Genomic DNA, 19,351 nt, shown 5'->3' with positions numbered 1-19,351 from the left:
AATGAACATAGTTATGTTATGAGGAAAAAGGGGGAAGCTTGCAAGCCGAAGAACACCATCCCAACCGTGAAGCACGGGGGAGGCAGCATCATGTTGTGGGGGTGCTTTGCTGCAGGAGGGCCTGGTGCACTTCACAAAATAGATTGCATCGTGAGGAAAGAAAATTATATATATACATATTGAAGCAACATCTCAAGACATCAGTCAGGAAGTTGAAGCTTGGTTGCAAATGGGTCTTCCAAATGGACAATGACCCCAAGCATACTTCCAAAGTTGTGGCAAAATGACTTAAGGACAAGAAAGTCACGATATTGGAGTGGCCATTACAGAGTCCTGACCTCAATCCTATAGAACATTTGTGGGCAGAACTGAAAAATCGTGTGCGAGCAAGGTGGCCTACAAACCTGACTCAGTTACACCAGCTCTGTCAGGAGGAATGGGCCAAAATTCACCCAGCTTATTGTGGGAAGCTTGTGGAAGGCTACCTGAAACATTTGTCCCAAGTTAAACAATTTAAAGGCAATGCTACCAAATACTAATTGAGTGTATGTAAACTTCTGACCCACTGGGAATGTGATGAAAGAAATAAAAGCTGAAATAAATAATTCTCTCTACTATTATTCTGACATTTAATAAAGTGGTAATCCTAACTGACCTAAAACAGGGATTTTTTTTTACAAGGATTAAATGTCAGGAATTGTGAAAAACTGAGTTTAAATGTATTTGGCTCAGGTGTATGTAAACCTCCGACTTCAACTGTAGGTTGTAATGCTTACATCGTCTCAACGCGGCCTTGAGTCTCGGTTTGATCATTAACTTGTTTGGTTGTTGTAGACACAGAACCTTCAGTCATACATTACTCTGCTATTCATCACTTCCTGACTTCCTGCATTCGTTATCATTACTCATGACTTACAAATGTGGCTATATAATCACACATAGATACAGTCATGTCCGTTACATGGGGAATCAGTATGAGTTTACTGTACCCTTTACATGGGCAATCAGCATGAGTTTACTGTACCCTTTACATGGGCAATCAGCATGAGTTTACTGTACCCTTTACATGGGCAATCAGCACGAGTTTACTGTACCATTTACATGGGCAATCAGTATGAGTTTACTGTACCCTTTACATGGGGAATCAGTATGAGTTTACTGTACCCTTTACATGGGGAATCAGTATGAGTTTACTGTACCCTTTACATGGGGAATCAGTATGAGTTTACTGTGCCCTTTACATGGGCAATCAGTAGGAGTTTACTGTGCCCTTTAAATGGGCAATCAGTATGAGTTGACTGTGCCCTTTACATGGGCAATCAGCAGGATTTTATGAACAATAAATCCTGTTGTGCGATTGCATATAAAATAACATCAAACATGCTTTATTTCTCAGATATACAACGTTAAGTTCGTTTAATTACACCACCATATGACAACAAGGATAATAGAAGGATACATGAGTCAGGATTGACGCAGAGCCTGAAATAACTTTATTTTTCGTTACCACATGCCTGGTGTTCCACCCCTCCACCCCTCCACCCCGGCGCTGATGGAATGATGACATGATTGTGTTCAGATCCATTATTTTAATAAATCACAAAGTTATGAAGTCATATTTCCTTGTGGATCTTGACATGCTTACGAAAAAGTTCACAAAGTGTTTTGTTTTTTCTTCTGTTCTGTTCCACACAACGTTTATTACCTCTAAATCGTACCACCACCAACCTCCTTTTTAGGAATAACAAACACCACTCACAGATTACGCTCATTTGGTAAAGTTGTTTATTACATATTACACGGATTTAACACTCTGATATAAAAACAAAATATGCATTCTATTCACTGGCCCTATGAATGTAATGTACACACAGCCTCTAGCCAACCTGGCTAGCCAACCTGGCTAGCCAACCTGGCTAGCCAACCTGGCTAGGCTAGCCAACAGGACGCTAGGCTAGCTAAAGCTGGCTAGCCAACGGAACGCTAGGCTAGCTAAAGCTGGCTAGCCAACGGAACGCTAGGCTAGCTAAACCTGGCTAGCCAACGGGACGCTAGGCTAGCTAAAGCTGGCTAGCCAACGGAACGCTAGGCTAGTTAAACCTGGCTAGCCAACGGGACGCTAGGCTAGCTAAAGCTGGCTAGCCAACGGAACGCTAGGCTAGCTAAACCTGGCTAGCCAACGGGACGCTAGGCTAGCCAACGGGACGCTAGGCTAGCTAAACCTGGCTAGCCAACGGGACGCTAGGCTAGTAAACCTAGGCTAGCTAAACTTGGCTAGCCAACGGGACGCTAGGCTAGCTAAACCTGGCTAGCTAAACCTGGCTAGCCAACGGGACGCTAGGCTAGCTCAACCTGGCTAGCTAGGCCTACTACCTACAATCTGCAGAGCATGCGCCAGGCCTCCATCAGACCTCCTCCTCAGGGGACCCTTTCCTTTACATAATATACTTTTGGTATAAATACTCATCTATATATTTTTTTTTTATACAATTCTGGTATTTTAAGAGCTCAAGATAATAAAAAAATAGCTTTTGCCTCCAAATTCTGAATCTGGGTAACGATGGAGAGAGAGAAAAAAACAAGAAGAAGAAAAGAAAGACGATGTGTCACATTTGACAGTGGACTCATACAGCTACCCCAGTATCTGGTAGTTTGTAACAGAAACATTTGGCTACTTTGTGGCCAAATGAACACAACCCAGATTCAGCCCATCCACCTCTGTTGCAAGAAAGTTAAAAAAAAGAAAGTTTTGCTACGGTGTGCCCTAATGAACACGACCCAGATTCAGCCTATCCACCTCTCTTTTTAACCATGTCACACACCTAGGAAAGACCCTGAGACAAGGATGTCTCTCCTTCTCTGCTCTCTATCTTCAGCATGTCACATGGAGGAATGGCCACAGGCAGGTTCATTACAGCGAGTTTGTGTTTTGTTGAGAGAGAGAGAGAGAGAGAGAGAGAGAGAGAGAGAGAGAGAGAGAGAGAGAGAGAACTAACTCACAGACAGACAGCCTAAAGCAGAAAACTAACTCACAGACAGCAAGGTTTTTGACAGACCACGAGCAGCAGAGTTTTCAGGAATGGCAAAGACGGTTGATTACATTTTTAGATTTCCATGAGCAATTCGCTTTATAAGTAATGACATCTCGCTCCTTAATTCATCCACACAAGGACAAAGGAGGGGCCATGCCAAGACTTTGTGGTTGTTTCACGAGGTTGCTACACTGAACCAGCATTGAAGTCCCTAATTTTCCTAGTTCTAAGTGCTGGAGAGCTCTGAGGTAAAGGTAGATATGACCTGTGACCAGCAAGGGAGGAGAGGAGGAGAGGGAGAGAGGATGAAGAGACAGAGAGGATGAAGAGAGGGAGAGAGGATGAAGAGACAGAGAGGATGAAGAGAGAGAGGATGAAGAGAGGGAGAGAGGATGAAGAGGGAGAGAGGATGAGGAGAGGGAGAGAGGATGAAGAGGGAAAGAAGACGAGGAGAGAGAGAGAGGATGAGGAGAGGGAGAGAGGATGAAGAGAGGGAGAGAGGATGAGGAGAGAGAGAGGATGAAGAGAGGGAGAGAGGATGAGGAGAGAGAGAGAGGATGAAGAGAGGGAGAGAGGATGAAGAGAGGGAGAGAGGATGAAGAGAGGGAGAGAGGATGAAGAGAGGGAGAGAGGATGAAGAGAGGGAGAGAGGATGAGGAGAGAGAGAGAGGATGAAGAGAGGGAGAGAGGATGAAGAGAGGGAGAGAGGATGAAGAGAGGAAAAAGAGCTGGACGGTGGACCAGACATGAGATCATTCTCCTGGAGAGAAGAAGAAAGACGGGATGAGGAAAAGAGAGGTCGACAACCCGGAGCTGAGCTCTGAAGATACCTCAGGAATCGCCTCAGAGGGCTTTTAAACCTTGCTAATCTCAGATCCAAGTATTTGTCTGGAGAGGCCGCTGATGTTTGGCATTAGTAGTCGGTTGCGCCTACCCAAAAGCAAGAGGAAGTAAGTAGAAGAAGACAACAGAACGAGGAAGGGGTGAACTAGAACGCGGGCCGCTCTGACCTGACCCTCGTCCCGGTGATATTTCATTTCACGAGCGATCCAGCTCCTTGGAAAGGGTTCAGTCCTGGAAGGCGGTGACTTGGCCACTTGATACCTCTATCCAGGTTAACACCCTGCTGCTGCTATGCTGCCGCTATGCCTGGCCAAAGAACAAAGAGGCAGAACACAAGACCTCTCTGTCCTGCCCCAGCGCAGTGGGGGAGCAATACACATCATTACCACAGGTTTTCATTCTGACCTCTAAAACACATGAATAAGAATCTTCCTCTCTCCCTCTCCCTCGCTTTCTCTTCCCTCCTCTCCTCTCCTCTCTCTTTCTCTCCTCTCCCTCGCTTTCTCTCTTCTCCTCTCTCTCCCCTCCTCTCCTCTCCCTCGCTTTCTCTCCCGTCCTCTCTCCTCTCTCCCCTCATCTCCTATCCTCTCTCTTTCTCTCCTCTCCCTCTCTTTCTCTCCTCTCCTCTCTCTCCCCTCATCTCCTCTCCCTCTCTTTCTCTCCTCTCCCTCTCTTCCTCTCCTCTCTCTTTCTCTCCTCTCCCTCTCTTTCTCGCCTCTCCTCTCCTCTCCCCTCTCTTTCTCTCCTCTCGCTCTCCCTCTCTTTCTCTCCTCTCCTCTCAACTCCTATCCTCTCTCTTTCTCTCCTCTCCCTCTCTTTCTCTCCTCTCCTCTCCTCTCTCTTTCTCTCCTCTCGCTCTCCCTCTCTTTCTCTCCTCTCCTCTCAACTCCTATCCTCTCTCTTTCTCTCCTCTCCCTCTCTTTCTCTCCTCTCCTCTCCCCTCTCTTTCTCTCCTCTCGCTCTCCCTCTCTTTCTCTCCTCTCCTCTCAACTCCTCTCCTCTCTCTTTCTCTCCTCTCCTCTCCTCTCTCTTTCTCTCCTCTCCTCTCAACTCCTCTCCCCTCTCTTTCTCTCCTCTCGCTCTCCCTCTCTTTCTCTCCTCCCCTCTCTTTCTCTCCTCTCCTCTCCTCTCCCTTTCTCTCCTCCCCTCTCTCTCCCCTCCTCGTGCTCTAGTCACTAGGTAATGGAGGAGAATCATGCATGCTGGTGATTGACGTAGTTAAATGGTAAACACAACTAAAGATGTAATATACTGTGTTGTCATCACTCTAAACGGTAACGGTGCATCGATAAAACGGTCTAAAAGCAACAACTCACTAAATAGGGGGAAAACTTTAACAACTAAATAGTCGGGTCAAATATGAATACACACCAAACCTTACTTTAAAACAAACTGGCATATTCTACACAAGGAAAACAGATTGTCACAGTATAATGTAATGAACAGGCACGTAAGTGCAACCTCACACACACACACACACAGGCACGCACACACACACACGCACGCACGCACGCACGCACACACACACACACACACACACACACACACACACACACACACACACACACACACACACACACACACACACACACACACACACACAAACCTTACAAATAGTTCTCACAAAACTCAGCTTGTAATTATATAACTGTCAGAGAGGATGTTTAAACTCAAATTATGTGTTTTATCTTGGGGATCTAACGGAAATAAAAACTGAAAGCATAGAGATGCAGTGTGGAATTTCCTCCTCCTCCTCCTCCTCGTCCTGGTCGTCCTGGCCTACATATTATAGAGTCAAGTACCTTCATTAAAAGAGAGCATGGCCACTGTGTTGGTGTACATATGATGATCGAAAACTGTTCATGACTGTGTTCATAACATAATCAGTTGTGCTTCTGTCCGGCATCAAGCTGCCAGGCTGGGGTTTACACATAGCTGGTACTGTACAGACAGACAGAGAGACATGAATACCAGGACAATGGGAGTCTATCTATCTCTATATCAGAGTTCTGATTCAGACAGATAGATAGAGAGACATGAATACCAGGACAATGGGAGTCTATCTAGCTCTATATCAGAGTTCTGATTCAGACAGACAGAGAGACATGAATACCAGGACAATGGGAGTCTATCTAGCTCTATATTAGAGTTCTGATTCAGACAGATAGATAGAGAGACATGAATACCAGGACAATGGGAGTCTATCTAGCTCTATATTAGAGTTCTGATTCAGACAGATAGATAGAGAGACATGAATACCAGGACAATGGGAGTCTATCTAGCTCTATATCAGAGTTCTGATTCAGATAGAGAGACATGAATACCAGGACAATGGGAGTCTATCCAGCTCTATATTAGAGTTCTGATTCAGACAGATAGATAGAGAGACATGAATACCAGGACAATGGGAGTCTATCTAGCTCTATATCAGAGTTCTGATCCAGATAGAGAGACATGAACACCAGGACAATGGAAGTCTATCTAGCTCTATATCAGAGTTCTGATTCAGACAGATACAGAGACATGAATACCAGGACAATGGGAGTCTATCTAGCTCTATATCAGAGTTCTGATTCAGACAGAGAGACATGAAAACCAGGACAATGGGAGTCTATCTAGCTCTATATCAGAGTTCTGATTCAGACAGAGAGACATGAAAACCAGGACAATGGGAGTCTATCTAGCTCTATATTAGAGTTCTGATTCAGAGGAGAGCCATGGCGGCCATTTTGTGTCCTGTTCCTGTCCATGTAGCAGTGGCCTTGTTTCTTCATCCTTCCTCTCTGGCTACATGTACTGCTCTAACACAGTCTGTGTCTGTGTGTAGGGGGTTGATCTAGGGCATGGGGTACTGGGGGTAGAACCCAGAGCCCTGCAGCCCTGGGAGTAAAAACAGTGAAGCCTGAACGCTAGTCTGCCTAGCGACAGGGGATGAAGGCAACCGGAGGGTGGTGTGCCTCGGCACTGGGTTGCTGCCCCGCCCCCCTAGACTCCTCCTCCTCCTCCTCCGACACCCCGAAGGTGACCAGGGCCTGCGTGGAGTCACATGACTGTTTCTCGGCGTCCTCCGAGTTGAGCGAGACGAGGCTGAGTCGGCGGGGTCTGCTGAGGTGCAGGGCGCCGCGAGTCCTTCTGTGGAGCAGGCCCAGGTCCTCCCTGAAGTGAGGGTTGAAGAGGACGTAGAGTAGAGGGTTGAGGCAGGCTGGGAGAGGAACCACCACCAGAAGCACTGACTTCACCACCTCAGGCCCTACCGAGGGCAGTTTCAGCAGGGAGGAGAAGGAGAGGAAGGCTACAGGGAAGTAGAGGAGACAGTTGGTGAACAGCAGCCAGGCCACGTGACGGATCATGGAACAGTCCCACAGGTTGTCCGGCTCTCCTTTCTCCAGGCTGCAGTAGAGGCGGGCGTATGTGACGGTCATGATGAGATAACATAGGGAGTTGACCAGGACTAGAGCCACCATGAAGCCCAGAGAGGAGGGCTCTTCGTAGGGCATGGGGAGACAGATGGAGGAGACTCCGTAGTCCCCCAGCAGGGGGAGCAGGGTGATAGCCAGGCCCAGAAGGAAACACAAGGCGGCCACCAGCCTCAGCGTGCCCGTCGAAGTCTTCCCCTCGGTGGCCTTGCCTCTCCGTATCGACAGCCCCCTCTCCAGGGCGGCCACAGTCAGTAAGAAGATACTGGTCTCAGAAGCGAAGATGGAGACGAAGCCGGTCAGCTTGCAGCCCGTGCTGCTCTCCCAACGCGCCCCGTAGCGGCCGAAGCTGCCGAAGGTCAAGGCATCGACGGTGGCCAGCGTGGCAGACCACAGCCCCATCAGACTGTTTACCAGAGCCAGCAGGCCAATCAGCAGCTTCACAGCGGACAGGAAGGACGGGGAGAGAAAGATGGAGACCATCACCAGTGTGTTGCAGACCAGGGAGAGAGTAGCAATGACCCACACACCAACACGGATCAACCAGCTGCCAAACAGGTGGTGGCAAGGACGGAACGGACCTGGGGAGGGACAGATCAATCAACCAGTCAATCAATCTACCAGTCACTCAATCAACCAGTCAATCAATCAACCAGTCAATCAATCAACCAGTCACTCAATCAACCAGTCAATCAATATACCAGTCAATCAATCAACCAGTCAATCAATAAACCAGTCAATCAGTCAACCAGTCAATCAGTCAACCAGTCAATCAATCAACCAGTCAATCAATCAACCAGTCAATCAATCAACCAGTCAATCAGTCAATCAATAAACCAGTCAATCAGTCAATCAATAAACCAGTCAATCAGTCAATCAATCAACCAGTCAATCAATCAACCAGTCAATCAATAAACCAGTCAATCAGTCAATCAATCAACCAGTCAATCAATCAACCAGTCAATCAATAAACCAGTCAATCAGTCAATCAATCAACCAGTCAATCAATAAATAATTCAACCAGTCAATCAATAAATCATTCAACCAGTCAATCAATCAACCAGTCAATCAATAAATAATTCAACCAGTCAATCATTCAACCAGTCAATCAATAAATCATTCAACCAGTCAATCAATAAATCATTCAATCAGTCAATCAATAAATCATTCAACCAGTCAATCAATAAATCATTCAACCAGTCAATCAATAAATAATTCAACCAGTCAATCAATAAATAATTCAACCAGTCAATCAATAAACCAGTCAATCAGTCAATCAATAAATTATTCAACCAGTCAATCAATAAATAATTCAACCAGTCAATCAATAAATCAATCAACCAGTCAATCAATAAATAATTCAACCAGTCAATCAATAAATAATTCAACCAGTCAATCAATAAATAATTCAACCAGTCAATCAATAAATCATTCAACCAGTCAAACAATAAATCATTAAACCAGTCAATCAATCAACCAGTCAATCAATCAACCAGTCAATCAATCAACCAGTCAATCAGTCAATCAATCAACCAGTCAATCAATCAAACAGTCAATCAATCAACCAGTCAATCAATCAACCAGTCAATCAATCAACCAGTCAATCAATCAACCAGTCAATCAATAAACCAGTCAATCAGTCAATCAATCAACCAGTCAATCAATCAACCAGTCAATCAATCAACCAGTCAATCATTCAACCAGTCAATCAATAAATCATTCAACCAGTCAATCAATAAATCATTCAACCAGTCAATCAATAAATCATTCAACCAGTCACTCAATAAATCAATCAACCAGTCAATCAATAAATCATTCAACCAGTCAATCAATAAATCATTCAACCAGTCAATCAATAAATCAATAAACCAGTCAATCAATAAATAATTCAACCAGTCAATCAATAAATAATTCAACCAGTCAATCAATAAACCAGTCAATCAATAAATTATTCAACCAGTCAATCATTCAACCAGTCAATCAATAAATCATTCAACCAGTCAATCAATAAATCATTCAACCAGTCAATCAATAAATCATTCAACCAGTCACTCAATAAATCATTCAACCAGTCAATCAATAAATCATTCAACCAGTCAATCAATAAATAATTCAACCAGTCAATCAATAAACCAGTCAATCAATAAATCATTCAACCAGTCAATCAATCAACCAGTCAATCAATAAATCATTCAACCAGTCAATCAATAAATCATTCAACCAGTCAATCAATAAATCATTCAACCAGTCAATCAATAAATCATTCAACCAGTCAATCAATAAATCATTCAACCAGTCAATCAATAAATTATTCAACCAGTCAATCAATAAATCATTCAACCAGTCAATCAATAAATCATTCAACCAGTCAATCAATAAACCAGTCAATCAATAAATCATTCAACCAGTCAAACAATAAATCATTAAACCAGTCAATCAATCAACCAGTCAATCAATCAACCAGTCATTCAATAAATCATTCAACCAGTCAATCAATAAATCATTCAACCAGTCACTCAATAAATCATTCAACCAGTCAATCAATAAATCATTCAACCAGTCAATCAATAAATCATTCAACCAGTCAATCAATAAATCATTCAATCAGTCAATCAATAAATCATTCAACCAGTCAATCAATAAATCATTCAACCAGTCAATCAATAAATAATTCAACCAGTCAATCAATAAATCATTCAACCAGTCAATCAATAAATCATTCAACCAGTCAATCAATAAATCATTCAATCAGTCAATCAATAAATCATTCAACCAGTCAATCAATAAATCATTCAACCAGTCAATCAATAAATAATTCAACCAGTCAATCAATAAATCATTCAACCAGTCAATCAATAAATCATTCAACCAGTCAATCAATAAATCAATCAACCAGTCAATCAATAAATCATTCAACCAGTCAATCAATAAATCAATCAACCAGTCAATCAATAAATCATTCAACCAGTCAATCAATAAATCAATCAACCAGTCAATCAATAAATCATTCAACCAGTCACTCAATAAATCAATCAACCAGTCAATCAATAAATCATTCAACCAGTCAATCAATAAATCATTCAACCAGTCAATCAATAAATCATTCAACCAGTCAATCAATAAATCATTCAACCAGTCAATCAATAAATCATTCAACCAGTCAATCAATAAATCATTCAACCAGTCAATCAATAAATCATTCAACCAGTCACTCAATAAATCAATCAACCAGTCAATCAATAAATCATTCAACCAGTCAATCAATAAATCATTCAACCAGTCACTCAATAAATCAATCAACCAGTCAATCAATAAATCATTCAACCAGTCAATCAATAAATAATTCAACCAGTCAATCAATAAATTATTCAACCAGTCAATCAATAAATCATTCAACCAGTCAATCAATAAATCATTCAACCAGTCACTCAATAAATCAATCAACCAGTCAATCAATAAATCATTCAACCAGTCAATCAATAAATCATTCAACCAGTCAATCAATAAATCATTCAACCAGTCAATCAATCAACCAGTCAATCAATCAACCAGTCATTCAATAAATCATTCAACCAGTCAATCAATAAATCATTCAACCAGTCACTCAATAAATCAATCAACCAGTCAATCAATAAATCATTCAACCAGTCAATCAATAAATAATTCAACCAGTCAATCAATAAATTATTCAACCAGTCAATCAATAAATCATTCAACCAGTCACTCAATAAATCAATCAACCAGTCAATCAATAAATCATTCAACCAGTCAATCAATAAATAATTCAACCAGTCAATCAATAAATCATTCAACCAGTCACTCAATAAATCAATCAACCAGTCAATCAATAAATTATTCAACCAGTCAATCAATAAATCATTCAACCAGTCACTCAATAAATCAATCAACCAGTCAATCAATAAATCAATCAACCAGTCAATCAATAAATCATTCAACCAGTCAATCAATAAATCATTCAACTAGTCAATCAATAAATCATTCAACCAGTCAATCAATAAATAATTCAACCAGTCAATCAATCAACCAGTCAATCAATCAACCAGTCAATCAATAAATCATTCAACCAGTCAATCAATAAATCATTCAACCAGTCAATCAATAAATAATTCAACCAGTCAATCAATCAACCAGTCAATCAATCAACCAGTCAATCAATAAATCAATCAACCAGTCAATCAATAAATCATTCAACCAGTCAATCAATAAATAATTCAACCAGTCAATCAATAAATTATTCAACCAGTCAATCAATAAATCAATCAACCAGTCAATCAATAAATCATTCAACCAGTCAATCAATCAACCAGTCAATCAATCAACCAGTCAATCAATAAATCATTCAACCAGTCAATCAATCAACCAGTCAATCAATAAATCATTCAACCAGTCAATCAATAAATCATTCAACCAGTCACTCAATAAATCAATCAACCAGTCAATCAATAAATCATTCAACCAGTCAATCAATAAATAATTCAACCAGTCAATCAATAAATTATTCAACCAGTCAATCAATAAATCATTCAACCAGTCAATCAATAAATCATTCAACCAGTCACTCAATAAATCAATCAACCAGTCAATCAATAAATCATTCAACCAGTCAATCAATAAATAATTCAACCAGTCAATCAATAAATTATTCAACCAGTCAATCAATAAATCATTCAACCAGTCAATCAATAAATCATTCAACCAGTCAATCAATAAATCATTCAACCAGTCAATCAATAAATCAATCAACCAGTCAATCAATAAATCATTCAACCAGTCAATCAATAAATCAATCAACCAGTCAATCAATAAATCAATCAACCAGTCAATCAATAAATAATTCAACCAGTCAATCAATAAATCATTCAACCAGTCAATCAATAAATCATTCAACCAGTCAATCAATAAATCATTCAACCAGTCAATCAATAAATCATTCAACCAGTCAATCAATAAATAATTCAACCAGTCAATCAATAAATCATTCAACCAGTCAATCAATAAATCATTCAACCAGTCAATCAATAAATCAATCAACCAGTCAATCAATAAATTATTCAACCAGTCAATCAATAAATCATTCAACCAGTCAATCAATAAATCATTCAACCAGTCAATCAATAAATAATTCAACCAGTCAATCAATAAATCAATCAACCAGTCAATCAATAAATCATTCAACTAGTCAATCAATAAATCATTCAACCAGTCAATCAATAAATAATTCAACCAGTCAATCAATAAATCAATCAACCAGTCAATCAATAAATCATTCAACCAGTCAATCAATAAATCAATCAACCAGTCAATCAATAAATCAATCAACCAGTCAATCAATAAATAATTCAACCAGTCAATCAATAAATCATTCAACCAGTCAATCAATAAATCATTCAACCAGTCAATCAATAAATCATTCAACCAGTCAATCAATAAATCATTCAACCAGTCAATCAATAAATAATTCAACCAGTCAATCAATAAATCATTCAACCAGTCAATCAATAAATAATTCAACCAGTCAATCAATAAATAATTCAACCAGTCAAACAATAAATCAATAAACCAGTCAATCAATCAACCAGTCATTCAGTCAATCAATCAACCAGTCAATCAATCAACCAGTCAATCAGTCAATCAATAAACCAGTCAATCAGTCAATCAATAAACCAGTCAATCAGTCAATCAATCAACCAGTCAATCAGTCAATCAATCAACCAGTCAATCAATAAACCAGTCAATCAGTCAGTCAATCAACCAGTCAATCAATCAACCAGTCAATCAATCAACCAGTCAATCAATAAACCAGTCAATCAGTCAATCAATCAACCAGTCAATCAATCAACCAGTCAATCAATCAACCAGTCAATCAATCAACCAGTCAATCAATAAACCAGTCAATCAGTCAATCAATCAACCAGTCAATCAATCAACCAGTCAATCAATAAATCATTCAACCAGTCAATCAATAAATCATTCAATCAATCAATGTATGAACCATGTTAGGGGGAAGGGTGGTGGTGGGGGGGTGGGGTGGGGGGGGTGGGGGGGGTGTTGCCTTACCAGGTGAAGGGGAACACTGGACAGTGTGGTGGGATTTGGGCTCATCATCAAAGTCCAACAGAAAGTCCTCGTGGTCTTAAATCAAATGAAAGATTATATCCAGGTTATCAAGACGTTTTCTTAGGAACTGAAAATGAGTCACTGTTTCTGTCAGGGGGCATATTAGCGACACACCATGTATCCTTACAACACGGATCTGAAGTGGTATCCCCATTCCCTTTTAATGGGGCAGTGTACTATCTGGGATTGTTTGAGAACACACCTTGGTTAGACAAGATGCCCTCCCTCCTCCCGAAGTCGTCCTTCCCGTTGTGGTTATTGTCTCTGTCCCAGGGAGAGGAGTGTTTCTCACAGGAGACGAAGGCACAACACTGGAAGGCATAGGGCAGCTCCATCACCCTACAGAGAGAGAGAGACATACCAGACATATAACATAACAATTAGGATCTGGCTAAAAATACCCTTTATGGTTGTGAGGTCTGGGGTCCGCTCAACAAACAAGATTTCACAAAGTGGGACAAACACCAAATTGAGACTCTGCATGCAGAATTCTGCAAAAATATCCTCAGTGTACAACGTAGAACACCAAATAATGCATGCAGAGCAGAATTAGGCCGATACCCACTAATTATCAAAATCCAGAAAAGAGCCGTTAAATTCTACAACCACCTAAAAGGAAGTGATTCCCAAACCTTCCATAACAAAGCCATCACCTACAGAGAGATGAACCTGGAGAAGAGTCCCCTAAGCAAGCTGGTCCTGGGGCTCTGTTCACAAACACAAACACACCCTACAGAGCCCCAGGACATCAGCACAATTAGACCCAACCAAATCACGAGAAAACAAAAAGACAATTACTTGACACATTGGAAAGAATTAACAAAAAACAGAGCAAACTAGAATGATATTTGGCCCTAAACAGAGAGTACACAGTGGCAGAAACCCTGACCACTGTGACTGACCCAAACTTAAGGAAAGCTTTGACTATGTACAGACTCAGTGAGCATAGCCTTGCTATTGAGAAAGGCCGCCGTAGGCAGACATGGCTCTCAAGAGAAGACAGGCTATGTGCACACTGCCCACAAAATAAGGTGGAAACTGAGCTGCACTTCCTAACCTCCTGCCCAATGTATGACCATATTAGAGACACATATTTCCCTCAGATACCACAGATCCACAAAGTATTCGAAAACAAACCCAATTTTGATAAACTCCCATATCTACTGGGTGAAATACCACAGTGTGCATCACAGCAGCAAGTTTTGTGACCTGTTGCCACAAGAAAAGGGCAACCAGTGAAGAACACACACCATTGTAAATACAACCCATATTTATGTTTATTTATTTTCCCTTGTGTACTTTAACCATTTGTACATTGTTACAACACTGTATATATACGTAATATGACATTTGTAATGTCTTTATTGTTTTGAAACTTCTGTATGTGTAATGTTTACTGTTAATTTTTATTGTTTATTTCACTTTTGTATATTATCCTCTTCACTTGCTTTGGCAACGTTAACACATGTTTCCCATGACAATAAAGCCCCCTTGAATTGAAATTGAATTGAGTTAGAGAGAGAGAGAGAGAAACAGTTGAAGTCAGAAGTTTACACACACTTAGGTTGGAGTCATTAAAACTCACTGTTAACACATGTTTCCCATGCCAATAGAGCCCCTTGAATTGAGAGAGAGAGAGAGTCATCCTACAAGAAACATGGTATAAAGGAGACGGACCCAATGGTTGCCCTCTAGGTTACAGAGAGCTGGTGGTCACAGCCACCAAACTACCAGGTGTGAAATGAGGAAGAGACAGGGGGAATGCTAATTTGGTATAGAGCAGACCTAACTCACTCTATTAAATTGGTCAAAACAGGAACATTTTACATCTGTTTTGAAATTCAAAAGGAAATGATCTCAACAGAGAAAAATGTCCTCATGTGTGCTACCTATATCCCCCCAATAGAATCCCCATACTTTAACGATGACAGCTTCTTCATCCTAGAGGGGGAGATCAACAATTTCCAGGCTCAGGGACATGTACTAGTCTGTGGCGACCTAAATGCCAGAACCGGACAAGAACCTGGCACCCTCAGCACACAGGGGGACAAACACCTGCCTGTAGGTGACAGAATTCCCTCCCTCACATGCCCCCCCAGACGCAACTACATAACCAACAAAAACGGGTCACAACTCCTGCAGCTCTGTCGCACGCTGGGTATGTACACAGTCAATGGTAGCCTTCGAGGGGACTCCTACGGTAGGTACACCTACAGCTCTGTCAAACACTGGGTCTGTACATAGTCAATGGTAGCCTTCGAGGGGACTCCTACGGTAGGTACACCTATACCTTGTCTTTTGGCAGTAGTACTGTAGACTACTTTATCACTGACCTCAACCCAGAGTCTCTCAGAGCGTTCACAGTCAGCCCACTGACACCCCTATCAGACCACAGCAAAATCACAGTCTACTTGAACCTAGCAATGCTCAATCATGAGGCATCAAAGCCAAAGGAACTGAGTAACATTAAGAAATGCTATACATGGAAGGAAAGTAGTGTGGAAATCTACCAAAAACAATTAGGGAACAACAAATTCAATCCCTTCTAGACAATTTCCTGGACAAAATGTTTCACTGTAATAGTGAAGGTGTAAACTTCACTATTAGTAGAAAACCTAAACAGTATATTTGACCTCAGCTTCCCTATCAAATCTAAACACTTCAAGCAGACAACCCCTTGAACATTAACAACAATGGTTTGATGAAGAATGCAAAAACCTAAGAAAGAAATTGAGAAATCTGTCCAACCAAAAACATAGAGACCCAGAAAACCTGAGTCTACGCCTTCACTATGGTGAATCACTAAAACAATACAGAAATACACTACGGAAAAAGAAGGAACAGCACGTCAGAAATCATCTCGATGTAATTCATAGAATCTAATCTGGCATGAGGGTCTGCTATACAAATGGATGGAAAGTGGTGTTGGGGGAAAAACATACAACATTATAAAATCCATGTACACAAACAACAAGTGTGTGGTTAAAATTGGCAAAAAACACACAACATTTCTTCCCACTGGGCCGTGGGGTGAGACAGGGATGCAGCTTAAGCCCCACCCTCTTCAACATATATATCAACGAATTGGCGAGGGCACTAGAACAGCCTGCAGCACCCGGCCTCACCCTACTAGAATCTGAAGTCAAATGTCTACTGTTTGCCGATGATCTGGTGCTTCTGTCCACAACCAAGGAGGGCCTACAGCAGCACCTAGATCTTATGCACAGATTCTGTCAGACCTGGGCCCTGAAGTAAATCTCAGTAAGACCAAAATAATGGTGTTCCAAAAAAGGTCCAGTTGCCAGGACCAAGAATATAAATTCCATCTAGACACCGTTGCCCTGGAGCACACAAAAAACTATACATACCTTGGCCTAAACATCAGCGCCACAGGTAACTTCCACAAAGCTGTGAACGATCTGAGAGACAAGGCAAGAAGGGCATTCTATGCCATCAAAAGGAACATAAATTTCAACATACCAATTAAGATCTGGCTAAAAATACTTGAATCAGTCATAGAGCCCATTGCCCTTTATGGTTGTGAGGTCTGGGGTCCGCTCACCAACCAAGACTTCACAAAATGGGACAAACACCAAATTGAGAGTCTGCATGTAGAATTCTGCAAAAATATCCTCCGTGTACAACGTAGAACATCAAATAATGCATGCAGAGCAGAATTAGGGCGATACCCACTAATTATCAAAATCCAGAAAAGAGATGTTAAATTCTACAACCACCTAAAAGGAAGCGATTCACAAACCTTCCATAACAAAGCCATCACCTACAGAGAGATGAACCAGGAGAAGAGTCCCCTAAGCAAGCTGGTCCTGGGGCTCTGTTCACAAACACAAACACACCCCACAGAGCCCCAGGACAGCAGCACAATTAGACCCAACCAAATCATGAGAAAACTAAATGATAATTAACATTGGAAAGAATTAACAAAAAAACAGAGCAAACTAGAATGCTATTTGGCCCTAAACAGAGAGCACACAGTGTCAGAATACCTGACCACTGTGACTGACCCAAAATTAAGGAAAGCTTTGAGTATGTACAGACTCAGTGAGCATAGCCTTGCTATTGAGAAAGGCCGCCGTAGGCAGACATGGCTCTCAAGAGAAGACAGGCTATGTGCTCACTGCCCACAAAATGTGGACACCGAGCTGCACTTCCTAACCTCCTGTCCAATGTATGACGATATTAGAGACAAATATTTCCCTCAGATTACACAGACCCACAAAGAACTCGAAAACAAACCCAATTTTCATAAACTCCCATATCTACTGGGTGAAATTCCAGTGTTCCATCACAGCAGCAAGATGTGTGACCTGTTGCCACAAGAAAAGGGCAACCAGTGAAGAACACACACCATTGTAAATACAACCCATATTACATTTATTTATTTTCCCTTTTGTACTTAAATTATTTTCACATCATCACAACACTGTAATAAAGCCATAATATGACATTTTAAAAGTATTTGTTCTTTCTGAACTTGTGAGTGTAATGTTTACTGTTCATTTTTAATAGTTTATTTCACTTTTGTTTATTGTCTACTTCACTTGCCTTGGCAATGTTAACATACGTTTACCATGACAATAAAACCCTTAAATTGAAACAGGAAAGAAAAAGAGAGAGAACAGGAGAGAGATTGTTGAAGGAGAGGAAAGGAGAGAGAAAAGGAGAGAGAGAGAGAGAGAGAGAGAAAGAGAGAGAACAGGAGAGAGATCGTTGAAGGAGAGGAAAGGAGAGAGAAAAGGAGAGAGAGAGAGAGAGAGAGAGAAAGAGAGAGAACAGGAGAGAGATCGTTGAAGGAGAGGAAAGGAGAGAGAAAAGGAGAGAGAGAGAGAAGAGGAGAGAGAGAGAACAGGAGAGAGATCGTTGAAGGAGAGGAAAGGAGAGAGAAAAGGAGAGAGAGAGAGAAGAGGAGAGAGAGAGAACAGGAGAGAGATCGTTGAAGGAGAGGAAAGGAGAGAGAAAAGGAGAGAGAGAGAGAGAGAGAGAGAGAAAGAGAGAGAACAGGAGAGAGATCGTTGAAGGAGAGGAAAGGAGAGAGAAAAGGAGAGAGAGAGAGAAGAGGAGAGAGAGAGAGAGAAGAGGAGAGAGAGAGAGAACAGGAGAGAGATTGTTGAAGGAGAGGAAAGGAGAGAGAAAAGGAGAGAGAGGGAGAGAGAGAGAGAAAAGGAGAGAGAGAGAGAGAACAGGAGAGAGATTGTTGAAGGAGGGGAAAGGAGAGAGAGAAGGAGAGAGAGAGAGAGAGAGAGAGAGAGAGAGAAAAGGAGAGAGAGAGAGAGAGAGAGAGAACAGGAGAGAGATCGTTGAAGGAGGGGAAAGGAGAGAGAAAAGGAGAGAGAGAGAGAGAGAGAGAGAGAGAGAGAGAGAGAGAGAGAACAGGAGAGAGATCGTTGAAGGAGAGAAAAGGAGAGAGAGAGAGAAGTGGAGAGAGAGAGAGAGAAGAGGAGAGAGAGAGAACAGGAGAGAGATCGTTGAAGGAGAGGAAAGGAGAGAGAAAAGGAGAGAGAGAGAGAGAGAGAGAAAGAGAGAGAGAGAGAAAAGGAGAGAGAGAGAGAGAGAGAGAGAACAGGAGAGAGATCGTTGAAGGAGGGGAAAGGAGAGAGAAAAGGAGAGAGAGAGAGAGAGAGAGAGAAAGAGAGAGAACAGGAGAGAGATCGTTGAAGGAGAGGAAAGGAGAGAGAAAAGGAGAGAGAGAGAGAGAGAGAGAGAAAGAGAGAGAACAGGAGAGAGATCGTTGAAGGAGAGGAAAGGAGAGAGAAAAGGAGAGAGAGAGAGAGAGAGAGAGAAAGAGAGAGAACAGGAGAGAGATCGTTGAAGGAGAGGAAAGGAGAGAGAAAAGGAGAGAGAGAGAGAGAGAGAGAGAGAAAGAGAGAGAACAGGAGAGAGATCGTTGAAGGAGAGGAAAGG

At 41.5% G+C, this 19,351-nt stretch overlaps 1 protein-coding gene and 1 long non-coding RNA gene across 3 annotated transcripts in view; both read right to left on the bottom strand.

Moving 5' to 3' along the window:
* Positions 1 to 1,764: 1,764 nt before the first annotated feature.
* LOC110490866 (uncharacterized) lies at positions 1,765 to 2,102 on the bottom strand. 2 transcript variants are annotated; one of them, XR_016486917.1, is made up of 2 exons: positions 2,012 to 2,102; positions 1,765 to 1,886 (listed from the first exon to the last, which is right to left on the bottom strand). It is a non-coding gene; the product is annotated as an uncharacterized LOC110490866 (long non-coding RNA). The 2 variants fall into 2 exon arrangements; XR_016486918.1 differs by having other exon boundaries at positions 2,046 to 2,063.
* A 3,752-nt stretch (positions 2,103 to 5,854) lies between these two features.
* The window catches only part of LOC118942829 (leucine-rich repeat-containing G protein-coupled receptor 5A), a 216,014-nt gene continuing 202,517 nt past the window's right edge, over positions 5,855 to 19,351 (bottom strand). Inside the window, exons 16-18 of the mRNA XM_090201280.1 lie at positions 13,632 to 13,768; positions 13,370 to 13,444; positions 5,855 to 7,872 (exon numbers count right to left, since the gene is read on the bottom strand). Of these exons, the coding sequence (XP_090057406.1) occupies positions 6,794 to 7,872; positions 13,370 to 13,444; positions 13,632 to 13,768 (1,291 nt within the window). The 3' untranslated portion in view covers positions 5,855 to 6,793. The remainder of the gene's footprint in view (positions 7,873 to 13,369; positions 13,445 to 13,631; positions 13,769 to 19,351) is intronic.

Source organism: Oncorhynchus mykiss, chromosome 15, assembly GCF_057628025.1.
Source record: "Oncorhynchus mykiss isolate SJ-2025 chromosome 15, ASM5762802v1, whole genome shotgun sequence".
In the NCBI taxonomy this organism is placed as follows: domain Eukaryota; kingdom Metazoa; phylum Chordata; class Actinopteri; order Salmoniformes; family Salmonidae; genus Oncorhynchus; species Oncorhynchus mykiss.
The sequence above is the reverse complement of the archived record's forward strand: the minus strand, read 5'-3'. Positions and strand labels throughout refer to the sequence as shown.